The 27,308-nt window shown below is 38.2% G+C and overlaps 3 protein-coding genes across 3 annotated transcripts; 1 reads left to right on the top strand and 2 right to left on the bottom strand.

The window, feature by feature from the left end:
• Nucleotides 1–7,695: 7,695 nt before the first annotated feature.
• Nucleotides 7,696–16,101, bottom strand: LOC107556241 (G1/S-specific cyclin-E1-like). Its single transcript, XM_016239304.1, has 12 exons — nucleotides 15,921–16,101; nucleotides 15,389–15,442; nucleotides 15,156–15,243; nucleotides 15,007–15,069; nucleotides 14,047–14,210; nucleotides 13,642–13,777; nucleotides 11,623–11,769; nucleotides 11,356–11,451; nucleotides 11,112–11,246; nucleotides 8,949–9,060; nucleotides 8,685–8,842; nucleotides 7,696–8,465 (listed from the first exon to the last, which is right to left on the bottom strand). The coding sequence occupies exons 2-12, from the start codon at nucleotides 15,403–15,405 to the stop codon at nucleotides 8,349–8,351; spliced, it is 1,233 nt and encodes a 410-aa protein (XP_016094790.1). The 5' UTR covers nucleotides 15,406–15,442; nucleotides 15,921–16,101; the 3' UTR covers nucleotides 7,696–8,348.
• Nucleotides 16,102–16,332: 231 nt separating this feature from the next.
• Nucleotides 16,333–20,882, top strand: LOC107556242 (uncharacterized protein F13E9.13, mitochondrial). Its single transcript, XM_016239305.1, has 6 exons — nucleotides 16,333–16,877; nucleotides 16,955–17,037; nucleotides 18,263–18,443; nucleotides 18,536–18,686; nucleotides 18,828–18,955; nucleotides 20,665–20,882. Exons 1-6 carry the CDS (start codon nucleotides 16,805–16,807, stop codon nucleotides 20,853–20,855), a joined length of 807 nt encoding a protein of 268 aa, XP_016094791.1. The 5' UTR covers nucleotides 16,333–16,804; the 3' UTR covers nucleotides 20,856–20,882.
• Nucleotides 20,883–20,939: 57 nt separating this feature from the next.
• LOC107556244 (tumor protein p53-inducible nuclear protein 2-like) lies at nucleotides 20,940–25,119 on the bottom strand. The gene is made up of 4 exons (XM_016239306.1): nucleotides 25,004–25,119; nucleotides 23,334–23,492; nucleotides 22,828–22,963; nucleotides 20,940–21,748 (listed from the first exon to the last, which is right to left on the bottom strand). Exons 2-4 carry the CDS (start codon nucleotides 23,461–23,463, stop codon nucleotides 21,520–21,522), a joined length of 495 nt encoding a protein of 164 aa, XP_016094792.1. The 5' UTR covers nucleotides 23,464–23,492; nucleotides 25,004–25,119; the 3' UTR covers nucleotides 20,940–21,519.
• Between the last annotated feature and the right edge of the window lie 2,189 nt (nucleotides 25,120–27,308).

The raw sequence follows: 27,308 nt of genomic DNA, 5'->3' as shown, positions 1-27,308 counted from the left end.
AAGACTAAAGTCTCAAACCCGAAGAGATATTCTTTATAAAAGTTAAGACTTGTCCATGCCCTCCTAAAACGCCTCGTTTAAACACGCTCCCACATGTCTACGTCACTGTGTGGGAAGATTTGCATAACACCGCCCAAATGTTCACGCCAAGAAAGAAGGCGTAACTTTTACTCTCGCTGTAGTATTGTTGCTGCCGCCATGTCGTGGAGACGCTGTGTGTTTCGTTGTGAAAGCGAAACTACTTTGTTTGGCCTTCCAAAAGAGGACAATATCCGCTTCGTCATGTCTAGAGCTGATCCGTGCTGGTCGCTGAGGAAATACATCAACTTCGAATACTTTTTGAGCGCAAAGAAAACAAAAATAATTTATTTAACAATTCTTCTCCCCCGAGTTACGTCTTCCGCCATTTTGGAGAGTACCCAAGAACGTAATCAGCGTTGTTTACGTTCGGGGGAGAAAGCACGCGCATGAACATAATCTGCTTAATCAGCGTTGTTTATGCTTCGGGGAAAGCGTGCGTATGTGTTGTGATACTCTAAAATGGCATAAGACATAACTCAGGGGAGAAGATTTGTTGAATAAATTATGTTATTTTTGTTTTCTTTGCGCTCAAAAAGTTTTCTCATAGCTTCGCAAAACTGAATTTGAGCCACTGATGTCACATGGACTGTTTTACCGATGTCCTTACTACGTTTCTGTACCTGGGAACATTCCAGTTGCGTTGCGGTCTATGCAGGGTCTGAGAGCTCTCACATTTCATCAAAAACATCTTAATTTGTGTTCTGAAGATGAACGAAGGTCTTACGGGTTTGAAACAACATGAGGGTGAGTAATTAATGACAGAATTTTCATTATTGGGTGAACTATCCCTTTAAATATGTGTATAATATGCATATATATATTATTGTGCAATAAACATAAAACACATACACATACTATACATATAAAATATTTTGTTTGTTATTATATAGAGAGAGAGAGAGAGAGAGAGAGAGATGGAGATGGAGATATATATTTTTGCTTCAAATCAAAGTTTGCAAACTGATGTGATTGACCTTGCAGCAGGTAGAGTTGGTTCACTGATTAAAAGTCTTAAACCAATACTTTTTTTTTTTTTTATGTGAAAAATACTTCCAAAACCAAATATAGGTGGCCTCTTTATCACAAGGTCCACTGAGGTTGTTTTGGCTTTCCTTGTATAAAGAAAAACAGTTGCAAATTCTTCCAAATATCTCCACAAAAGAAAAAAGTCAAACAGGTTTGGAACGGAATGAGGGTGAGTAAACGATGAACTGTGCCTTTAAGCTCTCCAAAATAAAGAAGACATCTGCAGGGCTTTCGTATCAGGACAACAGAGCGTCTCCCACCGTTCTACCACATGAGCACAACGAACGCCGTCAGACACAATCAGGCTCTCTGCGGCTGGGAGAAGCTCCTCGAGACAAGTGATAAGCACCTGCTAACCGAACGCCCTCCTAAACGTCTCTCTGGGCACGCTCGCTTACTAGCAACATGTCCTGATCAATCCAGTGAAAGAAATCTGTCAGGAAATCTTTAGCATTAGGTCTGCCTCCTGAATGGGGATCAGGCCCTTTCAGCGGGGCAGGGTACGGATGGGTTTTAGGAATCTTCCTTTCCGCATCTCTGAGTGTCAATACGGATTATGAGCATAGCTTTTATCTTTTCGAGCGCACAGACTATTTACTCATTTAAATGGATGAATAAGTGTGTTCCCCCCTTCTTCGATAAATAAAAAAATAAAGTGACTTTGAATGCATTCAAATCCTGCTCCAAATTCAAATTCGGCTCCCTTATGCATCCTTTGAGATCTAATCTGTCTTTTTAATCCACACAATTCACTGAGGGCAATTTTTTTACATACTTCCTTAAGACCTGAACGGATCAACACAGTCTAGCTATTGTCAGCCCAAAGCACCTTTCTTCACAACTTAAGACCAACAATTCGCTCGATGATTGACTGCTTGCCAGCACATGCAAAGCAGGTGAGTTTAAGAAGCGTTTTCAGCTAAACGCCTGAGCCAAAAGAGCAGCAGAAACATAAAGAACTTTATTTACTGCTATTTCAATGGCAACAAATATAGGCCTTTATATCGCGGTGCCATCAACATAAAAAAGAGCCAATAAAACCTGTGAAGAAGCGCCACAACGACGAACAAATAAAAGCAAATTTTGACATTTCACATTCAGCACATCTCTTTATAGGTCAGAGGCAACACTGGCCGACCCTGCATTGTTTCTAAATGCCATTTTGTAAAAGAGGATCTCAGAAATTAATTAATGCATGGGTAGCTGCCACTGTCAAGAGGCACGCATTAAAATCAATGATTAATAAATTCAAAACACACAACAAACTCAGAGGGGAGATGAAACTAGTATTGTGTTCCCCAGGAAGCGGCCCCAGTGCGGGTCCTCCCACCAGCGAGGCGGCCACTCAGATGCCTAATGGAAAGTCGCCGATGCCAGCTGTGTGCCTGTGAATAAAATCACTTTAATTAAAGGCATTACAATGAACAGAGAATACACGAGGCAGAGTCGACAGGAAACGGCCCTCATACTTGACACACACACACACACACACAGCCAAAGCAGCATAATACCTAAAAGGAACAGAGGTCCCCGAAGATCTAAACACAAATAAATCGAAAAGCCCGCAGCTTCTTTCTGAAGCTATCAAGCACAACAATTACAGTAAAACACACATAATTACATTACACAGATCTTTCCCAATGTTCTTTATTATCAGGTAATCTGCGCGTAAAGGGTGGGAGCCTCCGCGTTCTTAGGAAATTTAATTGCCGTTCAGACATCAGATCATTTATTTTCAGACTTCCACAAACCACGCAAATCTTTTTACTCTAAATGCTTAAGCATAAAAAGAAATCAGCATAAGGATGCTGAACACCGAACCGCAAATTGTTCATTCTGCGGCAAAAAGATTTCCAATTGTCTGTATACTTTTGAAATATCATGCTGTCAAAACAGCAAAATTACTGTCCACCCCCATAGAACAGACGAAGGGTTCCTCTTAATCTGATATACAACAAAGATGAGCCCTGATTATATTCACCCTCCTCTTCTTGTTTTAAATAGACTGGGAGCAGTGCCCAGAGACAGCTGGGGTGAGCTCAGCCCAGCTGATGCCGGATCAGTGGAGCACTTTGTCTACTCAACCATAAGGGGGCGGCAAACGCAAACTCACCCGGACATATGCAGTTCATTCACAAGCAAATAGCATGCAAATGAAGAAATCTGACACATGCATAACCCTCTTCTGTATTTAATATAGGAGGACTGCACATGTTTAAAACCAGGCTTTAAAACGGTTGTTCTCTGGCTCATAAGCTTCATGGGAATGTGTCATTGTTTAGAGAAAAACAGTTGAGATTGAGAACAAATGTTTGTGTAGACTCTTGTGGAAACGCATCAGAAACATGTCAAGTTGATATTGACAGACTTAAGAATATGGTTTGATGCTTAAAAACATAATAGGTATTGGTGACTTACAAGACATCCTTTTCCTGACTATGTTTTACCGCAAACACCCCCACATTGGTTTCCACTGCAGTCTGTGGGTATATTTTCTGTACTGAACAGGAGGGGGAGTATGAGAGTGAGGGGGCAGACAAGATCAAATCAGCATAAAACAAGACAGACTTTGGGCCTGTCCCAAAACACACACTTATGGTCTTGGGCGCTTGAGAGAGTGTGTACGTGACAGGAAGAAAGTGTGCAAAAATTGTCCAAGGTCTAAAAAATGCCAAAGCTCAGGTCCCTTAACGCACACAAAATCCACACTATCTCTAACACTGCAGCATGAAAAGTGTAACACATTTTATTGGTGCAGTGATGCATGTGTATTTTGTAAAAACACCCCAATTAAATTGTGTGATACATAGGGACTGGGGATGGGAAGAATTCCCGATTCCCTCGGTGTATCGACATAAAAAGTTAACGATGCGATGCATCGGTTTAAAAAGTGTGCATGGGCAACAAGTTGGCATTTATATCGCGATGCATCGTTTCTAACATATTTGCATCGGTAAAAACCGATTTATTAATATATAATTACTAGTGGATGCGCTATACTTTTATTGTTTAGAAAGTGACCAATAATCTGTGACCAATATTTTATATGTAGATTGATTTCTCCTCTCTAAACTGTTTCTCAAGCGCGTTCTCTCGTCACTGCTGCTGCGTGATTGTGACGCATCACAACACTACGGAGACTTGGGGAAAAGTGGCGTCTCCCTGACATGGCTGCTTCAACACTAACTGCAGTTACTGAAACCACGCCTTCTTTCTTTCCGTGCACATTTGGGCACATTATGCTAATATTTCCACATAGTGAGGTAGATATGTGGGGGCATGTTAGAACGAGCCATTTTAGGGGGGCGTGGCAGAGTCTTAACTTTGATAAAGAATATCTCTTTGGTTTTGAGACTTTAGTCTTTGCAACTTCAGGGATCTTATCTATGCACAATCAGCTTGTAACATTCCAAAGAGAAAGGAAATTTTGAAATCGCATCATATGTCCCCTTTAAAGTCCAAAACCTGACTTGAAATAACCTAACAAATCAATCGGGGCTAAAGCGGTTCCATAAATGACTAATTAAGTTCACACAATCTCACTAATTTGTGCACGCTTATTCTCAAGCAGCCCTTAATGTCGATCATGGATCAAATCGATTCACCATCGCAAACAGCGAATATATCTGTGCTTATTTAACGCATTTGAGACTCAGTGTATAACTGATGTCACAGGTATTTTTTTCATCTGTAAATGTCAGAAAGTCATGCAAACATATCCATTTTGCTGTCAGGAGTGACTCGAGTGAACAAGATAAACAGACTGAGCGCAATCGAATAGGAGCGCAAAAATTTGCTTTAAAGAGCAATTTTAGATTGTAATGTTCTAATGTTCTGCTATACGTTCTGAAACTATAAAAGTCACAGCTGTCATAAAACCAGAGAGAAAGGCTGCATGGCTAGAAACTGTAAAAAAAAAAAAAAAGTCATAAGAGTTTGTGAGAGAGTAGTAATATCATTGGGTTCCTATTGGTCAGTGTTAGAGGAACTCCGCTTAGCCTGACAGTTAGCCTGCTTTAGACCAGGTCAGTTTCCCAGCATAAGTTGCCACAGTGACTAAGCTTGATCTAGGCCCATGTTAAATTTGCTTTATGGAACCAAATCATTTGACAATGAGTCAGACTCACTGAAATAAGCCTGGCTTATTTGGTAAACTTGTTTTATGAAACAGGCCTCGAGGCATTAAAAGTGATCATATTTTCGTATTGCATATTTCGTATATCATATTGCATCGAATCGTATTGTGTTGAATCAAATCGAATCGCACTGCATCGTAACAGGGGTGAATCGTATCGTATCGCATCGGTAGCTGCTTCATATGTATCTTTAATGTATCGTATCGTTGGCTATGCATCGAGATGCGCATCGTATCGGCCCGAGTCATGAGATGCACATCCCTAATAGGGACTACGGAATCGAAATTTAGAAGTATATTTCATTGTGCGAAGTATTAAATGTACACAATGTGTAAATAAAGCGCTGTAAAAACTGTATTTACATTTTACAACACTATGTTATAAGTGTCTCCAATTGGTTAATCAAAAGTCCGAAACATAGGCTACTTGTGGTCAAAATGTGTCATGCAAGTAGACGTGGTCAAGTGCAAAGGCTGCAATTATGGTTATTGTTTTTCACAGCTAGCAACTTGTTGATTTTTTTTCCCCAAAAAGACATTTCGTAAGCTGAACAATCATTATGTTGCTAATCAACAGTACAATATGCTGCACTGTACTTCTATTGATTGAGCTGATCATTCACTGTACTTCTAATATATGCTAATATATGTCAAACACTAGTCTGAACAGTCTGTACAGGATCTTTGCATATATGCCAAGACAGAAGTGAGTATGACTTCAAAGCCTGGTTGCTGCCTAACAGCATCCTTTTCACAGTACAAGAAAATATTTCACTGGAATATTACACATTCAGACATCTCCTCATGATCAGAGTTGTGCAGCATTTGAATTGAAGGATGCAGAATTTCAATTCGAATCTGAATTAAGTAGAATTCCAGTGACATTTAGTTAAAAGAAATTCTCATATTCACTGTTATCATAAACTAAACAAACAATATGTGGGTTAATTATTTCTACATGTCTATATACAATATTATATGTGATTTCAAGCATTTGTAATGCTATAGGATTTTAATAAAACGTGGGCTAATTTAATTTTACATACCAGGGTGAAATAATTCCTCGTTATTGTGCTTAACCCTGCTTATAAACACAAACAATGCAGGTATGTTAAATGGCTGGATTGCAGTTTTTCTTCAGCCTAAATGTTTGTACTATGTTTGTCTATGGCTACGTTACACAAAATCTGAAGGGAAAATATCAAAAATATTGAATACTTCTGAAGCGAACTGACCCACGGGTGTGTCACCTTACTAAAACACAATAAATATAATTTGATAACAATGGCTGGTGCTGGAAACTAACCTGATACATTTTTAAAAACCCCGTCAAACTGCACACGTTTTCTCGCGTTTCTGCGCATGACAGGCTGCTTTGTGCTCAAACCGCGCCCATTCTTGACTTTTGTTGATGAGGTCGAGGTGGGCGCCACGAGTCACGTGTGTAAACAGTTGCTGCCACGTGGTTTGGCGGGAAAGCTTCCGTGACAGTTGAGTTTGACAATTGACAGCCCACAAGATACAGTTCTTGTCATAAGAGTGGTGAAAATGAAATTGATATTTTACTTTTAAACAATGTAGTGTTTTTAATAAGTGAGGTCGGGTTGAAATGAGGTGATTTTGGTGAAGTTATTTTTTTAGCCAAGAATGCAAAGTAGGCCTTTTTGTTGTTTGAACTTGTTACTCAGAAAAGGTCTACAACAGTAATTCACAAAATACTATATTATATCACTATTGTAATTTCTATATTCATATATTTTGTGAATTACTGTTGTAGACCTTTTCTGAGTAACAAGTAAATACAACAAGAAGGCCTACATTTGCGAAAGGCCTACTTTGAACAAAAAAATACTGTACATAATGTACATAAAAAATATTAAGATGTTTCAATTATATATATATATATATATATATATATATATAATATTATTTTATGTACATGTATAGTTTTTTTCCCTCAATATATTTATTGTGTAAATAGATGCAAATATTAGTGTGTGTGTGTGTGTGTGTACAGCATGGATTGCCCTTTAATAATCAGATCAACTTAGACATACGGCTGTTCATAATTCAATTATTCCAGTTCCATTAACAACCAAAATTAGGCTGCTTCTTTACATGTACGTCAAATTACACATGCTTGAGTTTGTCGCATTAAGTTTAATGCAGCGCACTACAGGGTGTAGCCTTGTTGGGAAATTAAAAACAGTTGCCAACTAAATTATTTTTTTTTTGGGGCAATGCCTTAATTTCTACAGTTGCTCATCTGTCTTGTTTCACTGATAAATTTAGAATTGTTAAACAAAAAACAATTTTTTGTAAAATGTTATTGTAAATATATCAAAAATATCTTGTGCACTATGCATTTAATTTCATTTATGTTAAAAAAATGTAAAGTCAATTTGTAGTAATTTATACAAATTAAGAAAAAAAATCAGCATGGTTTACGTAAAAACTGTCGGAGACAGTGGCTTTATTTAGACATATGATATAGAGAAATGTAGCAGCATCTTGTTTAAAAACAAACCTATAAAAAGTGAATGGTCAAATTTGGTTACAAACACTTGGGAGGCGACCAGAGGAAAATCTTAAATATTAAATCTGAGTCCTAGCTTCTGAAGCTGGTGATTTCTCTGGTCCTTTCTGGCACTGGAGACTCGAGTCCCCATGACAACCTGTCAGGATTTTGCTGGTCCAAATGGCAACCTGAGCCACAGAGACCCATGCCCATATTTGTGTGGGGATCTCTGTGGTCATCTTTCCATCTGCTCCAGTCCCACCCTCTTTTAGCAGCAATCAGAGCCAGTAGCAGCTCTGAGATTTTGGCAGCTAGTCTACATTTGTAAACTAACAAAAATAAACTTAAAATAAAAACACCAAACCTTTGGACCATTAAAACAAAAAAGAAAAGTATTTCATGTCTTTCAAGTCTCACATTAAGACCAAAAAAATAAAATAAAATAAGAGGCATAGGACTTTTTGGTCTTGAGTCTTATGCAGACACATTTGAATTGATGCTTGGGTTCAAGCTGTAATGCCATTAATTTGCTGATTTTCATTTAAATTCATCAGTCAGGGTCGTGTCCTATTCCATACATTAACGAAGTCAGGAGACTGTGCTCTCGGGCTTCTCACTGCTGGGTGGTGGTGTGAGCACTCCAGAGGGAACTGGAGACCTCTGACTGCTCTCAATGTCCACTAGTTGATACGAGTGCACCCTTCCCTGAAAATAAGACAAGAAACAAGAAAACTTTAGGCCAGAGGAAGTGAAAGAAACAAATGTTGCGGGTGGGGGAAATGTATGCAAAATTCTGTAGTGAGAACAAGATAGATGCTACTGTTTAAGCCCAATTTTTGTTTGTACATGAATACAAACAAACTGACTAAAACTCAATTTAAGACAAACTAAACAAAAAGAAGGTTTAAAACAAAGTAAACTTACCAGCCATTCCAAGTAAGGCACATGGGTCTGGATATTGTGCATATCATCTGCTGCGACTCCTTTGAATGTCTTGAGGGATGAGCTGCCTGCTTCACGGATTGACATGGCGAAAGGGACCATCCATCTCACACACTCCTCCAAGTCACACCACTTCAGCCCTGAAACCAAAGAAATCAAAGGTCACTTCCAATTCCTCAAGTCAATTGTGACGTAAATGCTCAGATAAATAGAGCCGTTGAGAAGAAATTCACACATAAATCATACCTGAAACTTTCATCACTAGCTCTAGAGAAGAGAAGTGGAATAGTGCAGAAGCTGCGAGAAGACCATAAGAGAACTCCAGACTTCTTACATCCAGTATACACAGATTCAAAAGCTAATAAAGACAAAGCCACAATAAGTAAATCATAAAAGAAAGAGACAGCCACAACACAAGGTTATAAACAAGTCTGTGATTCTCTTTTACTGGATAGTTAAACAGGTTTACATAAATTAAACTTTTTTTTTTTTTTGCAAACATGGTAACATTTCTGCTGTAGGTTCATAACTTTCAAGTTTCAACCTTCACACCCTTTAAAGAAAAACTAACAAAATACCTTGGAATTTCAGTGTGTAGTTCACAATAGAGGTCTGCATAGATAAGAGGTCCAATAGAGGTCTGACGACCAGATTTTTTGCGCCGTGGGATTAAATTCCCAAACAAAACACGGTAGTGGTCGGTAACTCTGGCGTAATTTGAACGGCAGCGAGTGGTCTAACAATATCCCGTTCCCGACATCCATTCAGAACAGCATACGTGTGCTTTATACTTGACCACCGGTATGCACTCGGACTGTTATGCACTCGCTGCACGCATGCTTTCAGCATCACGCGTTTTATTTGCAGGGTCTGTGCGCAGCATGTGCATAATGCTCAGAGCAGGCTGTACCTGTGGTAAATATACGGCCCTCAGACAGAACAGGCAGGTTGTCGATGAGTGACAGAGCAGAAAAAGGATGGAGCAAAGTGTGGATGTGCTGTCCTTGAAGGACGTTCAACTTGGTTTGGTTTATATTTTGCTTGGCCTATAATTATAAATGACAGATAAGATAACAGAAAAATATCAAACGAATTTAGTATTTTGACAAGACGAATAAAAATAGCTAATAGGCTACATTTTTATATTTTTTCTCTCTGCTACACTTCTCCCTATTGTGTTGTCAATGTTAAACGAACTGTATCCTGACAAGACGAATACAATTAAGAAATACAATGTTTGTGCAACATTTTTATTTTCTCTGACACTTTGTGTTGCATAAAATATTAAACGAATTGTGCGTCTTAAGATAACTTCTATAAATTCAAGTCAAAGTCGATAAATTCAAGACTCTTAACAAGACGAATAAAAATAGCTAATAGGCTACATTTTTATATTTTTTCTCTCTGCTACACTTCTCCCTATTGTGTTGTCAATGTTAAACGAACTGTATCCTGACAAGACGAATACAATTAAGAAATACAATGTTTGTGCAACATTTTTATTTTCTCTGACACTTTGTGTTGCATAAAATATTAAACGAATTGTGCGTCTTAAGATAACTTCTATAAATTCAAGTCAAAGTCGATAAATTCAAGACTCTTAACAAGACGAATAAAATAACATACAATTTTGCACAGACTACACTTTTATTTGTTAGCCTCTCTCTCTTGCTTTCAGTAGCGGAAATTTAAATGAGATTCTGGAAACAAGATCTAAATTTAACGGTCGGGTCAGGAAGAAAATTATTCTAAACGGACTGCGGGTGAACAAAGAGTGAATATATAGTGGGAGTGGGACTAAAAAAAAAATAAAAAAAAAAAAGTCCCGCACAGACCTTGCACAATTTTTAAATAAGTTCTGGTAAAGTAACAGTAACTTGTACTGAATAATGTCTGGAGTTACATTCTTTTAAAAGGCAATTTGGAAGAGTTCTGTTGTCAAAAGGGACACTCAAAAATTAAAATCACATCATTATTTCCTCACCTTCACGCCATTCCAAACATGTATGACTTTTTTCAAAATATCATCTTCCACAGAAGTTTGTGACATCCATTGTATGGACACCCAAAGTCATTTCTCAAAGCAGCTTTCACGTTCCACAGAAGTCAGTCATACATACAGGTTTTGAATTACATGAGGGCGAGTAAATTACATAATTTTTTGGGGTGGATTGGGCCTTTAAAGCACATTTTTATGTGCAGCTCCACAGATGGACTTTGTAGGGTGCATTCATATACTGGGAGCAGCTTTAAGAAAGCTAAAATCGGTAGCCTATGTAACTGTTTTAAGCCTTCACACAGCAGACACAACATGTGCAGAATATAAATTTAATTGAACCAGAGCCTTTTGCGGTAAATATAGTCACACACCATGTTGTGATTTTAATGTGATTAATTGTGCCGTCTTACTTCTGCAATCTGCACAAATGTAGCCTGTGGGTACTGGGCAATGAGAACTTCAGCAGTCTCCTTCAGATAGGCCATCTGCATGTAGATGTTGAGCCAAGCCACTGGGGTTAAAGGACTCAAACTCCAATTCAACTCCTGAAGAACATCAAATGGTGTAAAGAGTAGTCCAATACATCATAAAAGCAGCAGGGCTGCAGGTTTAGGCACAGTACTGAGATTAAATGATGATATGAAGATAATACACCTTCATGATGAGAATCTCCATGCTAAGAATGTCATCCTCTGTGCAGGCCCCATCAGTAACGTAAGCAAACTGATGCACCTTTGGAGGGTAAATTTCCTTTGGAAAAAAACGTAAGTCTAATTACATTGCAAGCTTACAACATTCAGACAAATGCAGCACTTCCACTTTGAAACAAGTTCTTAAAATGCTAATTTACACTGCAAGGATAATACAATTCTTCTCAAGAGCTCAGGCTGAAATATAAGGGCATCTACAAGTAAAACACACCTCCATTTTGGAAGCGATGAAGAGACAGGAGATGCCTATAAGCTGTAGTGTTGTTTTGAGAACATTGTCTTGTGTAGCCATGAAGCGATCGAAGTAATCCTGACCCAAGTAAAACGTCTCTCGGTGTAACTTGTACACCTCACAAACCTGAAAAAAAACAGCAGATGTCAATTAGTGTCAGGAGTCACCATACGATATTTATCTATTCTTGAGAAAAGACAAAACCATTCATTTCCAGAAAATTTGAACCTTTATGCATTTGTTAGGATATGTGTTCAGTGCATGTGATTTAGGGCTGTAACAGTACAAAAAAAAAAAAGCAGCATATTCTTTGTACTGCAATTCATGTTGTAAAAGAATAGATTAAGTGCTTTCACTTTTGAATGCAAAATGCATTTTAGTCAGAACTATTGTGCTGTTTGTCATTTTTATTCAATGAAGTTTGTGAAATTTAACAGAACCTTGCATGTTGTTACGACAGGCCTTTATGCACAAAGGAAACACTTATGTGAATTTCTAACATTTACCGATAGAGACACAAAAGGTAAGTTGCAAGACATGCATTGAGTAAAATGGGCCTGAAATGCAGTATGCATCTGAGCAATGTTAAATGCATCTGACAAGAGTCATGCCAAACTTTTCGTTACGAATACATGTACCATTAAACCCCTATTACGACGTAAATTTCATCATCAGCATAGTACACATGTACTTGTATGCTTCTAATAGCGCAATTTTATTCTTGAATATAAATTGATGACAGAAAAACAACAAACTACTAGACAGGGCACATGCTATCGGAAACTTCCTACTTCTGAAGTTGTAATTATGAGTCAAGTGCTTTTTTGTCGGAAAGAACAGAAATCATGGTGGATATCTTATTCTCGCCTGTTTCTTGAGGAAATTTTATTAAAGCCAAAAGGTATACATTAGAAGATATTTAGTCAATATCCAACAGATTTTGAAAAATAATGTAGCATCCCATGGTAGCCATATAAACATTCACAGCACTATCTAGATCAGAGGTCCCCAACCATCGGGTCGCGACCCACTACCGGGCCGTGGAAGAATTGCTAGGGTCGCAAGAACATTCTGGGAAAAATGTGTATAGATGACACTCTGTTATTTATTTATGTTAACGATTGTTCTAATTATTCTGTATTTTCTTTGTATGCGATTGATATGGAGAAGCAATTAGACAATTTCATGTTAAATAAGTAAATGAAAGATTGCTCTGATCTGTCACATATCACGCACGTGATTCGCAGATTAATTTGCCAATTTACACGTACAAGCAATTTTAAACCACAAGAAGAAATGAAAGGTCAATTCGTTACTCACACGCTGTTCTCGCTCACAATCGAAGCGCGCACAAGCATAGAGACACGTTTCAGACAGCGCAGAAATACCTAGCTGCGTATACATAGACATAAAATTAGCCTGTCAAAAACCCATCACAGCATTGTCGTTCTCTGTGCTTGAAATATTTTTTTTTCTTGCTTATTCAAAAATTGTGTGATCTGTGACCCCCCCCAATAAAAAAAACAATATAATGCATTGAACCACTATATAATGCTACTATAATACCATATATATATATATACACACACACACATATACACACACACTATACTTCAACTAGGAAACACGTATTTACGATAACTCCGATAGCACGTGAAGGCAGCATAAGATACACACACAACTGCAGTTTAAACATACAAATATATTTTTTTCCAGGTTCCAGGACAGAACAAACACTGCACAAGGATGAAATGTTCTTTTCTGCATGTGTTGATCAGGCATGTCATCAAACGGATGGGGTGTTTGCATCAAAAGTGAAGTGTACTTTGGGCTGTACTTGTAGTTAGCTTTTAATTTGAGAAAAGGCTGTTCCCCTTTTTTTCTCAGGTTTTGCAAACAACTTGAGGTTTAGACAAGAATGAAGGAACTTTTGGTGTCCCCACCCCTCTTAGTGAGATTACATTAAGACGTGTGAATGGTTAAACAACGATTACAAACCTCCATTAGCCAATCCAGCAGAATCGCTCTCATTTTGGGTTGGAGATTTGGATGTCTCTCCAGAACATGTGTATCTCGCAGGTAGAGTTTGTCTTTTCTGAGCAGGTTGTTCCACACCTCATCTTTGCTTGCCCAGCTATGTGAAATTACAATATTGAAAGTTCACCTATTGTTATGATAGACCAAAAGCAACATATTGTCTGAATGAATAAAACTAAGTGGTTTGGGCTGAAGATCAATGCTGATGTTGACAAATCGCTAGAACGTTAACTTCTGCATGTAACACCATGCATATCACAGGACAGTCATTAAGGCTGTATTAAAGATTCTCGTCAGACAAGATATTCTACAGGCAAATATTTAGACAGGTCAGTCTAACATAGCTAAAAGTCATAAATAACTCACCAGAGGGTCGGCAGAGGGGTAGAGCGTGTAGGGGTGATGAAAATGTTTTCTGAGGCGTACTGTGTGAATCCCACGCTGCCAACAGCAACCAGTTCCTCGACTTCATCAGTTGTGGGGATCCGCCTGCATGGGCTTGTGTAACCGGTGTCGGGATTCCAGCAGGCCTGTGCAGGAGGACAAGAGGAGAGAAGAACGAACAAAAAAAAGAAAATAAAATAAAAAGGTAAGCGCTCTAACGGATATAAACAAATACAACAGCCCGCCCTCTGCAACTACGACAGGCTTCAAAGGCATTTTGAAAAGGACCTTCCATGACACAAAAACAGCTTGCTATGTAAATTCAAGCCGTGATATTAACCCTAACCACTTACGATAAAAAGGTGGTTGATGATAACTTTGTTATGCAGGACTGTGACCAGCATAGACATTTCATAAACTTGACGCTGCTCGGTTTGTTGAAAAAATCTTTTAAAATTTGACTGGTCTGCCTCAAAAATATATCAAAAATAGGCAGATATTGTTTACAGGTACCAAACATGAATTCCAGTGCGACACTTCAGTTTTCAACAGTGAAAGATCGTAAGGTAAGATTCAAGTAGCTAAACATGCATTACTTGACAAGAGTTTTGTTCTTTTCTTCCTTTATTCCCTTAAAACCATTTAAATCTTTAATTGAATTCCTTTAAATAAAAAGACCATTACAACTCTGCTTCGCTCCATCCAAAAAGACATTGTCCAAAACATTGTTATGGCCTTGATATTAGGTTCAAAATCTACGTATGCATTGATCACAAACAATATTGAATTAATTTCAGTACATTTTAGACACAGGTCTCATTATACAATCACATTGCAATCTACAGAAGAGACTAAAATAAAAGTGAAATGAGTTTAAGGTCACTGATATGCCATGACTGATGAGGCCTATGGACACACACACCAGTCATGACTCATTTATACCTGGGAAGCACATGGTTTCTTTCTTGTCATCTCTGTGATCTCTTCATCTGGATCTTGTAAATGCTGTGAATTCAAAAACAAAACAGTCAGAGACGTAATCTTTCAGAGTTTTGAGTATGCAAGTATTAGTTTAAGAACGGTGTGCTTACAACAGCCACGTCTGCTTTTCTCTTCCTGGGACGCACTGAAATAGTTGTAGGAGCTTCATCTGTAGTGTTAACCTGCTCTGATCGTAGCCTGCATCGAAAAAATGATATCGTTACATTTCCACATTGGCCTGAAACTCCGTGGAAGACACTAACTGGGCTAACTCGCTGCTGCAACTTTTCCATGCACACTGATTGTCAAAACCGCCTTAAAAAGACACGAAACCGAAACTTACACTTTCTTGCTTGGCATGATATCCCCGCGTGTGACCTTCTTGAGTGTCGAGAGCCTAAAATATAAAAATGTTACTTTATAAAAATGTCCGATTTGTGGCGTTTAATCCCAACCCCCCTCATGGAAGTTAAGTCTTCACAAAGCGCTTTGGGCGCGGGGAAGTAGAGCTGGGCACGATGTTCAAGAGGTCAAAACTACACGAAAAACACAACTAATAACTTCAAAACCCCAGACATATGCACTTCACAGTCTATATATTTAAAGCAACTCCAGTGCATGCCCATATTTCTATCGCTTGTATTAAAACGACACGTTTGCTTTGCTCTACCCACGGGAGTCAGAAAATGGCCGAGCCAATCATTATTCCACATTTATTGAACCCGCTCTCTGAGCAGCTCAAAGTAAGAAACTAAAGACTCTGCAATCCGATATTCCCAAATTTGCTTCCCCAAACCCTTTCAATGCATTTTACTAGTTCAATGGTACTTGTACCGATCTTTAACCATAACCCCACGATTGTGCGATGCACGTACCTTATTGCGATGCTCTCTGCAAATGCCTTCTCTGCACGGATGTCCTCGAATGCAAAAGTTAAGATTGTGTTACAAAAGGCATTATTTAATAAAACCGCTCCAATAACCTGTAAACAGGCAGCATATGGCTAAGCTGTGGTGTGTTCCGCAGTCCGCTCGCTCTGAGCTGGCGCCAGTAATTTTGCGCCTTGTCTTATAACCCGCCAGCAGTCGTTAAAAGGGGCAGTCAACGCGGGCCATTTAAAATCCCCGCTCTGCTATAACGGCAGCGAAGCCCTGCGATCGGTGCAGCTGGGGGGATTGACACCAGCACGGAGCGCGCACGCGAAATCCCGACGTTATACTTCAAATATTTAATGTCAGTAAAGCAAAGTTTAGAAACCTGAACATTTTGCCGGCAAAATGAGGCGTGTGTTTGGTGACGTCTCTTGGGGGGCGGTCTGAGGTAGCGGAAGTACGTTGAGCACATGGCTAGCAGGCTCAAGAAGTAAACAATCCGAGTGTTTGGGCTAAATAGTTGGATTTTATCACGCTATTATGTTAGTGACATATAAAATGCAATGGTTTGGCTGTGCTGGGTTGGCCGTTTGAGATGTCAAGTGTTGTCACGGTAGTATAGTGCATTTGTCTGGTCCAGTTGCTGCTATTGGGTTACGCAGGCAAATCAGTTCCACTGTATTGACTGGCGCCCCCTTAGAAATACACTATATACTACAATATACATACATACAATCAAATGTGTATTTTTTACGTGCTCATGTAGAGGATTTAATGCATGTAGCTTGGGTGTTGTCGTTAGAGCCGCACTTTCTAGCACTAATATAACCTTTGACCAGTCACATGACCATCAAAACACACAAATCTGGGGTTTGTGCACTGAAGAAATGAAGTTTTTCAATCTTTTCGGGCGCTTAAAATCAAATGTCATTGGCATGATTCACGTCGGAGCCTTGCCAGGTAATTAACGCATTTATGTCACCAGTACAAACTTAAAAGAGAAGAAATACTGAACTTTTATTTTATTTCTTTTGCAGGAACCCCCTTGAACCGCGCAGCTATCTCTGAGATCACAGAGCAGGCATGTCGAGAGGCGGACGTTTACCACCACGCAGGACTTGTATGTGTTCAATATAAGTGACATGTAATAAGTATACATCTATCATCATAGAATTATAATCATATCGCGCTTTCTCACATTCTGGAGTTTATTGTAGTAATAGCTAAGTATTAGCTGTGCTTGGATCGTGAACGAATCATTTGAATCTTTTCAATGAATAACTGGTGTCGGATCTTGGCATCGGTTTAAACGATTCATGAACCGGTGAGATTCTGTCCGAGCGGTTCTCGAGTCATCTGACTCATTGAACCGAGATTCATCTTCCACATTCCGAGTACAGGAGCATTCGATAGTGAATCTAGGATTGGACTGATGGTGTAAAAAGTTGCTTAAAATGCATAATCAGAATATGACATATTGAGAATATGACAAGTGCAAACTGCTATATAACGATAAAATGAAAGTGACATGTGGCCAAGTATGGTGACCCATACTCGGAATTAGTGCTCTGCATTTATCCCATCCAAAGTGCACACACACAGCAGTGAACACACACCCGGAGCAGTGGGCAGCCATTTTTGCTGCGGCGCCCGGGGAGCAGTTGGGGGTTCGGTGCCTTGCTCAAGGGCACCTCAGTCTTGGTATTGAAGGTGGGAGAGAGCGCTGTACATTCACTCCCCCCACCTACAATCCCTGCCGGTACGAGACTCGAACCCACAACCTTTGGGTTACGAGTCTGACTCTAACCATTAGGCCACGACTTCCCAAAAGGGATAACGACACAGAGGAACGATATCATGGAATGGAATCACTTTCCTATTTTCTTTCAACTGGTTAAGGATAAAATATTGACTGTCAATCACAAGTGATCCACTTTAAAGAACCTTAGCAATAACGCGCGCCTATATAAACAGAACATTATCTTTCGTTGGTGTAAACATCTGTATAATTGTCATTCTTGGTGTAAACATGAACTAGGACTGAACATGAAATTGCAATAAACAACTTTATCAATGTAATGTCGAAAATGGCAGATGGCTTTGTTGGAAAGTATTAGTAAGAACTTTTCAACCGGTTCTTTGAAACGAGCTGTTCAAAAGAACGATTTGGTGGAAATGAGTCAGAAAAGTCTTTGGACTGACTACTCGTCGCTTCTAGCCAGAACGAAATTACACCAAAACAGTCTTGTATATATTAGACGATAGATTTCACCTTTGTCATTTGTGTTTCTGGCCAGTGTGCTCAATGTTTGATTGCTAATTTCAGACAATTCTGTCTATGACAGGATGGGCTGATCATTGAAAACATGCATGATATTCCATACACCCTTGAGGTGGGCCCAGAAGTGTGTGCATCCATGACAGCTGTGTGTGCAGCAGTCAGGGGCCTGTATCCATCTTGGCCGCTTGGTGTTCAGATTCTCTCAGCTGCAAACCAATCAGCATTGGCTGTTGCTCTGGCCTCAGGTGTTCGCATGACTGTACAAACCATCACGAATGCCATTTCAAACCCAAGTATTCTCTGACATGATATTTAACGAATATTAACTTCTCCACAGGGCTGGATTTCATCCGTGCGGAGGGGTTTGTGTTCTCACATGTTGCAGATGAAGGCCTGTTAAATGCTTGTGCTGGCGAGCTGCTGCGCTACCGCAGAAGCATTGGAGCAGAGCATATTCAGATCTTTACAGACATCAAGAAAAAGCACAGGTATGATCAGATATGAGTACACTACGTGCAACTCGCTGGCCACAAAGCTCTAAAAGAGGCACAGCACAGTGTGCTGGTTTCTTTGTTATTGTGTCACATGATCACATCCACATGAGTTATATTTGAAAATGGTCATTACAGTGCTCATGCCCTAACTTCAGATGTCAGCATAGCTGAGACGGCCCAAGCAGCTGAGTTCTTCCTCTCCGATGGAGTCATCGTCACAGGAGCTGCCACTGGAGCGCAGGCTGATCCAGAGGAACTGAGGGGTGAGTCTGGCAGCCTAATGGCTTCATACACATTAATGTGACTGTAAAAGTGGTGTGTGTATTTTTATGTTACATACTACATCTTCATTGCATCATTAAGTAAATTGTGATGCTATCCAATATGTCCTCTTATACTACTCGATGCACAGCATTAAAAAGATGGCAGGTTTTTGAAAGACGCCTATTATTCTCAGCTAGGCTGCATTTATTTGATCAAAAATACAGTAAAACGGTATACAGTATTTAAAAAAAATTAAATATCTTTTGTTCTATTTTATTATATATTCAAATGCGTTTTCAGCAGTCATTACTCCATTCTTCAGTGTCACATGAGCTTTCAGAAATGCTTCTAATATACTGATTTGGTGCTCAAGAAACATTTCTTCTTATTATCAATGTTGAAAACAAATTAATACGAAGTTCAAAAGAACAACACTTATTTTGAACAGAAATCTTTAGTAACATGTATTGTAATGTATCTTTGAGGAAAAAAGAGGTTAAGGTTTTTTTACCTCAAATTTTTGAACTGTAGTATAACTTTTGTATTTGATGTATTAGGCCACACTTTGGCCATCCTTGTATGCTGTGCATGTTTGAATTTGGCAACTTTGATCTGCCACAGTACAACACAACTTATCTCATATGTCATCCTGTTTGACATATTTGGTCAACAACATGTGTACAGTGCCACACATGCACAAACAATTTTCGAAGCCTTTTGCTTTTCTATGTCCCTTTACACTCCGACACTGCCTTTAACTTTTTTTAAATAGAAAATTAATACTTTTACATAAAAATATCAGTAAAGACTTTTACATTGATATAATTAATGAATAGTTATTTTTAACTTTATATTCATCAAAGGATGCTGAAAAAAAATATTTTCCACAAAAATATTAAGCAGCACAACTGTTTTCAACATTTGATAAGATATTTTTATTTATTTTTTTATCTCGAGCAGCATAATTTCTAGAGGATCATGTGACACAGAAGACTGGCGTAATAGCTGCTGAAAATTTAGCTTTGCCACCACAGGAATTAATAAATGATATATATTAAAATAGAAAACGGTTATTTTAAATTGGGCATAATTTCACAGTATTACTGTATTATTTATCAAACAAATGCCGCCCAGGTGAGCAAAGATGTACAGCTTTAACACTAATGCATAATTTTGTGATACGCTCTCAGTGTTCAGTCCCATTCAGAGGTTAATCTGCTAATTTAGAGGTTAATCCGCTTCTAATATCTAATGAGCCCATCAGACAGGTGTGTAAATCCTTAAAAACAGGGGTGTCCTTTGGGCAGAAAGGATGCCACATAGTCTCCTGTCCCGGCCTGCTTCCTGCCCTCCCTCAAAACCAGTGGCCTTGTATGGGCTAACATACACCAGCACTGCCAGCTATTTTAAATCCCACTTCCAGATGGCTGGTGATCATGGAAGGCTGTAAACATAGGCATGAAAACCAGGCCCAGCCTAGTCTGCCACTGCCCTGCTGCCTACTTTGGACTTGTGCCTATTGCCTCCCTTAGTTCTGATCCATTGGACTGGGGAAGCCGTCAGATGGAGGATGAGCCACAGTCTGCCAGAATCCTCATTACTATGAAGGAACAACATGTTTTTGTATTTTTATGCATGCATGTAGCAGAAAGATGTTCTCACACTCATGTTTTGCTGACCTGTTTTCTGAGCCCTATTTGTGTTACAGAGGTTACCCAGTCTGTCCGGATACCTGTTCTCATCGGCTCTGGTGTAACCCATGATAATGTGGAGCACTACCTTCAAGCAAGTGCCATGATCATTGGCTCCCATTTCAAGAAAGGAGGTTACTGGGCAAATGGTGTGGATACTGAGAGAGTCAAAAGGCTCATGGGGAAGATGCATGAACTTCGGGAGTAACTGTTGTAATTCAGTTGTACCAAAAAAATAAACACATATAAACAATTTGAAGATAAAATATTTATTTTTCACTTTTTAAAAGGTTTTATCAAATACATTTGTGAAGATAAAAAATAAAGCAACACCAAAAAGGCATTTAAATATACAAAGTCAAATAACAGTTATTGGATGAAATAACAATATGAATCACTGGCAGTAAATCACAGCATATTGCTTAGTCCTGTGAGTAACATTAAGATATTTGATTACCTTAATATTTGATGTAAACAATGCATTGCCTTGTACAGAACAGTTTATTTTAGGCTTCAACACTGAATGTTTTTTCTTTCACTTAATATGCATGCACCAGTCACAGCTAAGCTAAAATAGAAGCGCACAAACATCATTACACTGTTTAAAAACGTTAAAATCCTAGACTATTAATGCAGCTCACTTGCAGTTTTGTAACACATGCTTTTCAGAGTTATTTCAGTGTCGGGACTATCAGTGAGGCTTTATCCCTAAGATAATAACACACTGCATTTATCAAAACGTTTTTCATAATCCATACAAGTCTCACAGGGGAATGGTTTCATGGCATGATTTGCAAACATACCCCTTTAAAACGACTATTCATTTATCACAAGGCTGGCTGTTCAGTAGTTTCAGATGCAATTGATTTTTTTCAATAGTTGTACAGACGCTGAGTGGGCTGTTTGAAGTAGCCATAGCGGCACTCTGAAGTTGAATAGCGTGTTCTTGCGAGGTTCTGCCTGTTGAGGGCACCACGGGTCAGCTTTCTGTGCTCATTATAGACTCTGGCACCCTTCACTGAGAGCAGAATGGTGCTGCAGGGCAAGGGGTTGCCCCATGCAGCTAACCGCCATGAAACGTGACGTCTGATTGGCACAGGCCTAAAGGGGTAGATTGACCAATCACAAGCCAACATAACCACAGTTACAACATGGATATATAGGTTACATATCAGTGTGACATCAATGGATTTGTTTTCTTCATATGATTTGGGTATGGCGTTTGTGCTGTCTGGAGCCATAAATGTGGCCCATATGGAATGTGACTCTCAAATTCAATCCACAGACCTAGCTTGTGTGTGTGTGTATGTGTTTTTAAAATATTGTTTAATAGATAATTTCATACACATCTTATTTACACTACCATGGGGGCCAATAAGATTTAAGGTTTAAGTTTTTAAAAGAAATCAATTTTATTCAGTAAGGATGAATTAAATCAAAAGTGACAATAAAAATGTATATTTCAAATAAGTGCTGTGGCGTTTGTGCTGTCTGGAGCCATAAATGTGGCCCATATGGAATGCGACTCTCAAATTCAATCCACAGACCTAGCTTGTGTGTGTGTGTGTATGTGTTTTTAAAATATTGTTTAATAGATAATCATACACATCTTATTTACACTACCATGGGGGCCAATAAGATTTAAGGTTTAAGTTTTTAAAAGAAATCAATTTTATTCAGTAAGGATGAATTAAATCAAAAGTGACAATAAAAATGTATATTTCAAATAAGTGCTCTTCTTTTAAACGTTATATTAATAATAATAATAAAATAACAGTTTCCACAAAACAAATATTAAGCACAACTGCCTATACTAAGCAAACCTGTTTTCAAAATTAATAATAAGAAATATTTCCAAATCAGCATATTAGAATAAGACAATGAAGACTGAAGTAATGCTGCTAAAAATATCATAAATATCTTTTGCTAGGAATAAATTACATTTTATGTTCAAATGGGACTGTTAATTTTAACTAATATTTCACAAAATTGTTGTTTTTATTGTATTGTTAATCAGTTGCAGCCTTGTTGAGCATGAGACATCTTTCAAAACCATTACAAAAAAACGTACTGACCCTCAAACATTTGAACAATATGGTGTATAAACATGTTATTTAAATAATGAATATTAGCACTAGAAATGATACTCGCTAAAAAGTTGTAATTGTTGTTAAATGTACCAAGCCATGTCCCCTGTTTCTTCATCTGAGCCAGGGTCTTCCTGATCACGCCTCATTTGGTATACAGACATGCTGGGGTGCTCCATCAACAGGTTCTCAAGAATGTGTGTGTCAGCGGAACCAAGTGACTGATTCTCTGCACAGGAAGCATAAATGGCTTCAATTCAACAGCATTACTTGAGTGAGTAAGCTATACAATATGAGGGATACTGGGACTAGTTGCCACACAGGTATGTTTGCCACAAGGACGATGACTAGTTTTACGTTTTATACTGTAAAGAAATTGTATGCAATAAAACCACACTAGGATACATTCAGACAAAATAATGAAGATTGTTTCCCTTGTGTATCCACTATAAAATACACAGGCTAGAAATGAAAGTAATGACACTCTAAGCCTGCTCTGATGTGATTACTATTTACAACAATAAACACAAGACTTACTGTACTGTAAAAATCAGTCACCTTTTAGCAATAATTGAAAAGTATAACCAAAAATAACTCACCGTGTATCTTTATAATAACCCACTCTCCATCATCAAACTCGAGGAGGTCCGCACAGTTATCAGGTTCTTCTGCAACATCGCTGTCTTTCTCTTCTCTTCCCACCAGCTGTGCAAGGATTCTACTGATCATTTTCTGTGATGGTTTTGTAAGACTGCTATCTGTTAAAAAAATATGTATCAATGAAGAGTTATGTTGCCCTCTAGTGGAATCGACCCCCAATGCAATATTTTCCTTGCAGTAAGATATTGAAATGAGCATATTTTGCATGCAAGTGTCTTTCCTTCTGTTGGTTGGAACTTGATGATGGAAAGTAACGTGCAAAGAGTTTCAGGTGTCACATCAGACACTGTAGAGAGCTTTACGTAATATTAATATGTAAGGTTATGTTCAGTGTTGGGGAAAGTTACTTTTAAAAGTAATGCATTACAATATTGCGTTACTCCATAAAAAAGTAACTAATTACGTTACTGATTTCTCTCAACATGGGGACAGGAGAGCTGACAATCAATAAATAAATAAAAAAAGTAACTCAGATATTCTCTTGTAAATTAAAAAGTAATGTGTTACTTTACTAGTTACTTGAAAAAAGTAATCTGATTACATAACTTGCGTTACTTGTATTACCCCTAACACTGGTTATGTTCTGCTGGCCTGGTACAACTAATGCACTTGGCACGTATCAGCTGGTTGAACTGAGACATGGTGTTCTCTTCCACAGATGGCTTATTTTTAACATCGTCTGGAATTCCTTTCTAAATTTAGCTTGATTATAGACTAAATTCATGTATGAATCAGAATCAGATCATCAATACTCCTGTACAGGATCAGATATGTGCAGGCATGTCATCCTGCTCTGCTAAAGGTAAAAACTAGGAGTTATTTTGCAAACTTGATTCTATGAGCCCAGTGTACAGACACAAAACATTTTTTACAGGTTTGAATAGCATCCAGCTTACAAAGATAACATATTTGTACACACCAGATGACTTAAACCAGCATGACATTTCACAAATGCCTAATTGTTTATAGCACTCTGTAGGACCCTTTAGAATATAATTAAAGTTTATTTGAAATATTGGTGATGAAAACATCTGCTTGACGGTTCATTTACTGTAATTTTTTAGTAGGCCTATTTTTACACGAGTTTACGATGTTTCTTGGTCTTTTTTTATCATCAGTCAAAAACGAAACACCGTTATGTTTATTAATAATACCCTAAAATTACCCCCCTATACACGTCAGGTGAAGTGGGACAGGAAGGAGTGATCAGCTGTAGCCCTGACCATGTAAAGCATCTAGACTTGTTTACAGTCAAGCGATGCTTCATATCTACTGAAATAACTCTACCATAAAGAAGTATGAGAATAATCAGATTATCAGATTATCGAAGAAACTAACGACATTAATGAAAAAACAACAACAACAGACAAACAGCTTTAGCTTTTGTCTATTGTCCTTCAGAAAGTTTCAGTGGCGCATTTTAATAAACTAATAAACAATGTTTAGAATGTTTAATTACAAAAAAAATCAGCTTAATTTAACTGTACAGATCAGTGCAGTTTTCTCGAGAAAACAAAACACATTAACAGGTTAGCTTAAGCGGCAAAGAAATTTGACATTTCAGAAAGATGCGGTAAAAGCGTTATAACAACGTTTAAGATTTGCCCACCTTATTAGCTGTCAGAAAAGTACTTTTGCAGCTTGAATGCTTCTGTGTTATTTGTATTGTGTCGCAGTGGCTCCTGTCGGTGTACAGTCTGGACTTGTTTATGTGCCCGAGGCTCCTCCCTCTTGTTCTTCGAGGCGGGGCGTCAGTGCTAGTCGCACATGCGGATGTTCTTGTTTACATACGGATGTGTGGATGGTGTTCACAGATGTCTTAAACAACACTGAAGAAAAACATTGATTTATTCACAGCCGCAGACACTGACTGGACGACACCTGCTCACTTGTCAAACTGACTGGTGCTGCAGAATGTAGGCTATATTTATAGCAGCAGGCCAAAACCAGTCTTTAAACGGAGCCTAACAAACCGAGACAATGTAGGAATTTCAGAACTTAGCGAGTGTAACATTGTTTCAAACATTGTTTTTTTCTTTTGCACTGTCTATAGCATTCCTGTAACTTAATTAATATTAAGTAGGCTACTTGTTAATGTTAAGTTCTTGTGACCACACTATGGTGGGTTGTAACAGCAACTAAAAACATGGACATTGTAAAGTTAGTGCATTCATTTATGGATTTATTTTGGATTTATTTTGGATATGGATTTATTTTTCTTTTGATATAGACTAAAAAACAAACCTTTTTGCCTCAATTTTGCTCCTGCAGCCTAAATCTATTTTCTTTCTTTCTTTCTTTCTTTCTTTCTTTCTTTCTTTCTTTCTTTCTTCTGTCAATTTGAAGTGTTGCCAGATTGGATGGACGATTTCCAGACCAAAAGCATGCACCAAAAACCGCCCAAAACTTTTACTGTCAAAATAATGTGATGGAATATGTAAATCAAGGTTGATAAGGGCCATTTTAACTCATTAAAACAAAATGTAATGACGACAAAATAATATAAATATAACTTTAGGTACATTTCCCAGGTAAACGGATCAAATCGGGGCAAATAGCCTACGTTAAAGATAATTAGGCTACTGAACATGAGTAAAATATACAAGCAGACACTGTCAAAATGGCAATCAAGAAATCAACCGATACCCTCGAAACAACACAGCAGTCGGAATAATCCAATTTAAATGTAAAAAGTGCCCAATATAAGTGATAGGAAAAAGTAACGTAATTAGCATTTCACACTCGTTTCATGCACACGCCATCACAGTCAAAACGGTGTCATTCATTGGTATATAGGCCTACTGAATTATAATACGACAAAAAAAATAATAACAACAACAAACTTCGTGTCGCTCTATAATTTTACTCAGAACTAGAGGAAGCCTCTTGTTAAGTTCATATTGTAGAACATAATACAGATGTTTGCACAGTCAAAACTAATCAAGTCTAGCAGTTTTCAAGGATTTATCAATCTGGCCCGTTTAAAAGATAAAAGACAGGATTGTATAAACCGACATATTTAGTTTCGGTTTTGATTAATTAATTAAAATGTGCTCTGATTTCAGAGTTGCAGTGATAGAGCCTTCGTGTCATCTCACTCCACAGTAATTCACATTTTGATAGTTGAGTCACTCTCCCACTCTTTAACTTATATTCAGGCATTGTGGTTAGACTACTTGAATATAGCCTACAGTCATACTACATTCAAAATCAGATACGTTATAACTTATCACGCTAAAAACTTGTCACTGATGAATCATTACGTGTCTGCTGAGCCCTCGTGATAAGTGAGGCTGTGGACGTTTACATCAGCACCAGCCCCTCTGCTGTGTGTGTGTGTGTGTGTGTGTGTGTGTGTGTGTGTGTGTGTGTGTGTGTAGTAACGTTGTGATGACTGATTGGATGCAGTACATGCATACTTGGGCTTGTTTGTTAAACAATTAGCATATGCAATTTATATGTTTGAAAACTGCCAAACTGACCCAAAACCAGCCCAAATTTTACCCGAAAAAATCAAATTCAAAACCGCCCAATCTGGCAACACTGAGGTGGTGTTGTGACACACACCGCACGACCTTAATATGGACCTCTAGATGCCAAAACAGCGTCGGACAATCTTCTGAATAACCAGAGCCAATGCCAATTCTTTATTTTATTTTACTTGTTTATCTATGTGGAAAACACCCCACTTTATGAGAAACATCTCCTAGTAATTACATTTTTAAATTAATTATATAGGCATATTAACCTCATTTGGATGACTATCTTGGAACTGACAGGATCTTGAATAGGCCTAGATGCATAAACTAATCTGACTACCTAATATGAATGATCTGAGTGTGAGATGCGTCATGTGTCATGTTCATATTAATATTGTCATGGTGGTAACACAAATTAAAGCGAGTTGACTGCCC

Source organism: Sinocyclocheilus grahami, unplaced genomic scaffold, assembly GCF_001515645.1.
Source record: "Sinocyclocheilus grahami isolate Dianchi unplaced genomic scaffold, SAMN03320097.WGS_v1.1 scaffold561.1, whole genome shotgun sequence".
Lineage (NCBI taxonomy): Eukaryota > Metazoa > Chordata > Actinopteri > Cypriniformes > Cyprinidae > Sinocyclocheilus > Sinocyclocheilus grahami.
This window is presented reverse-complemented; position numbering and strand designations above follow the sequence as displayed.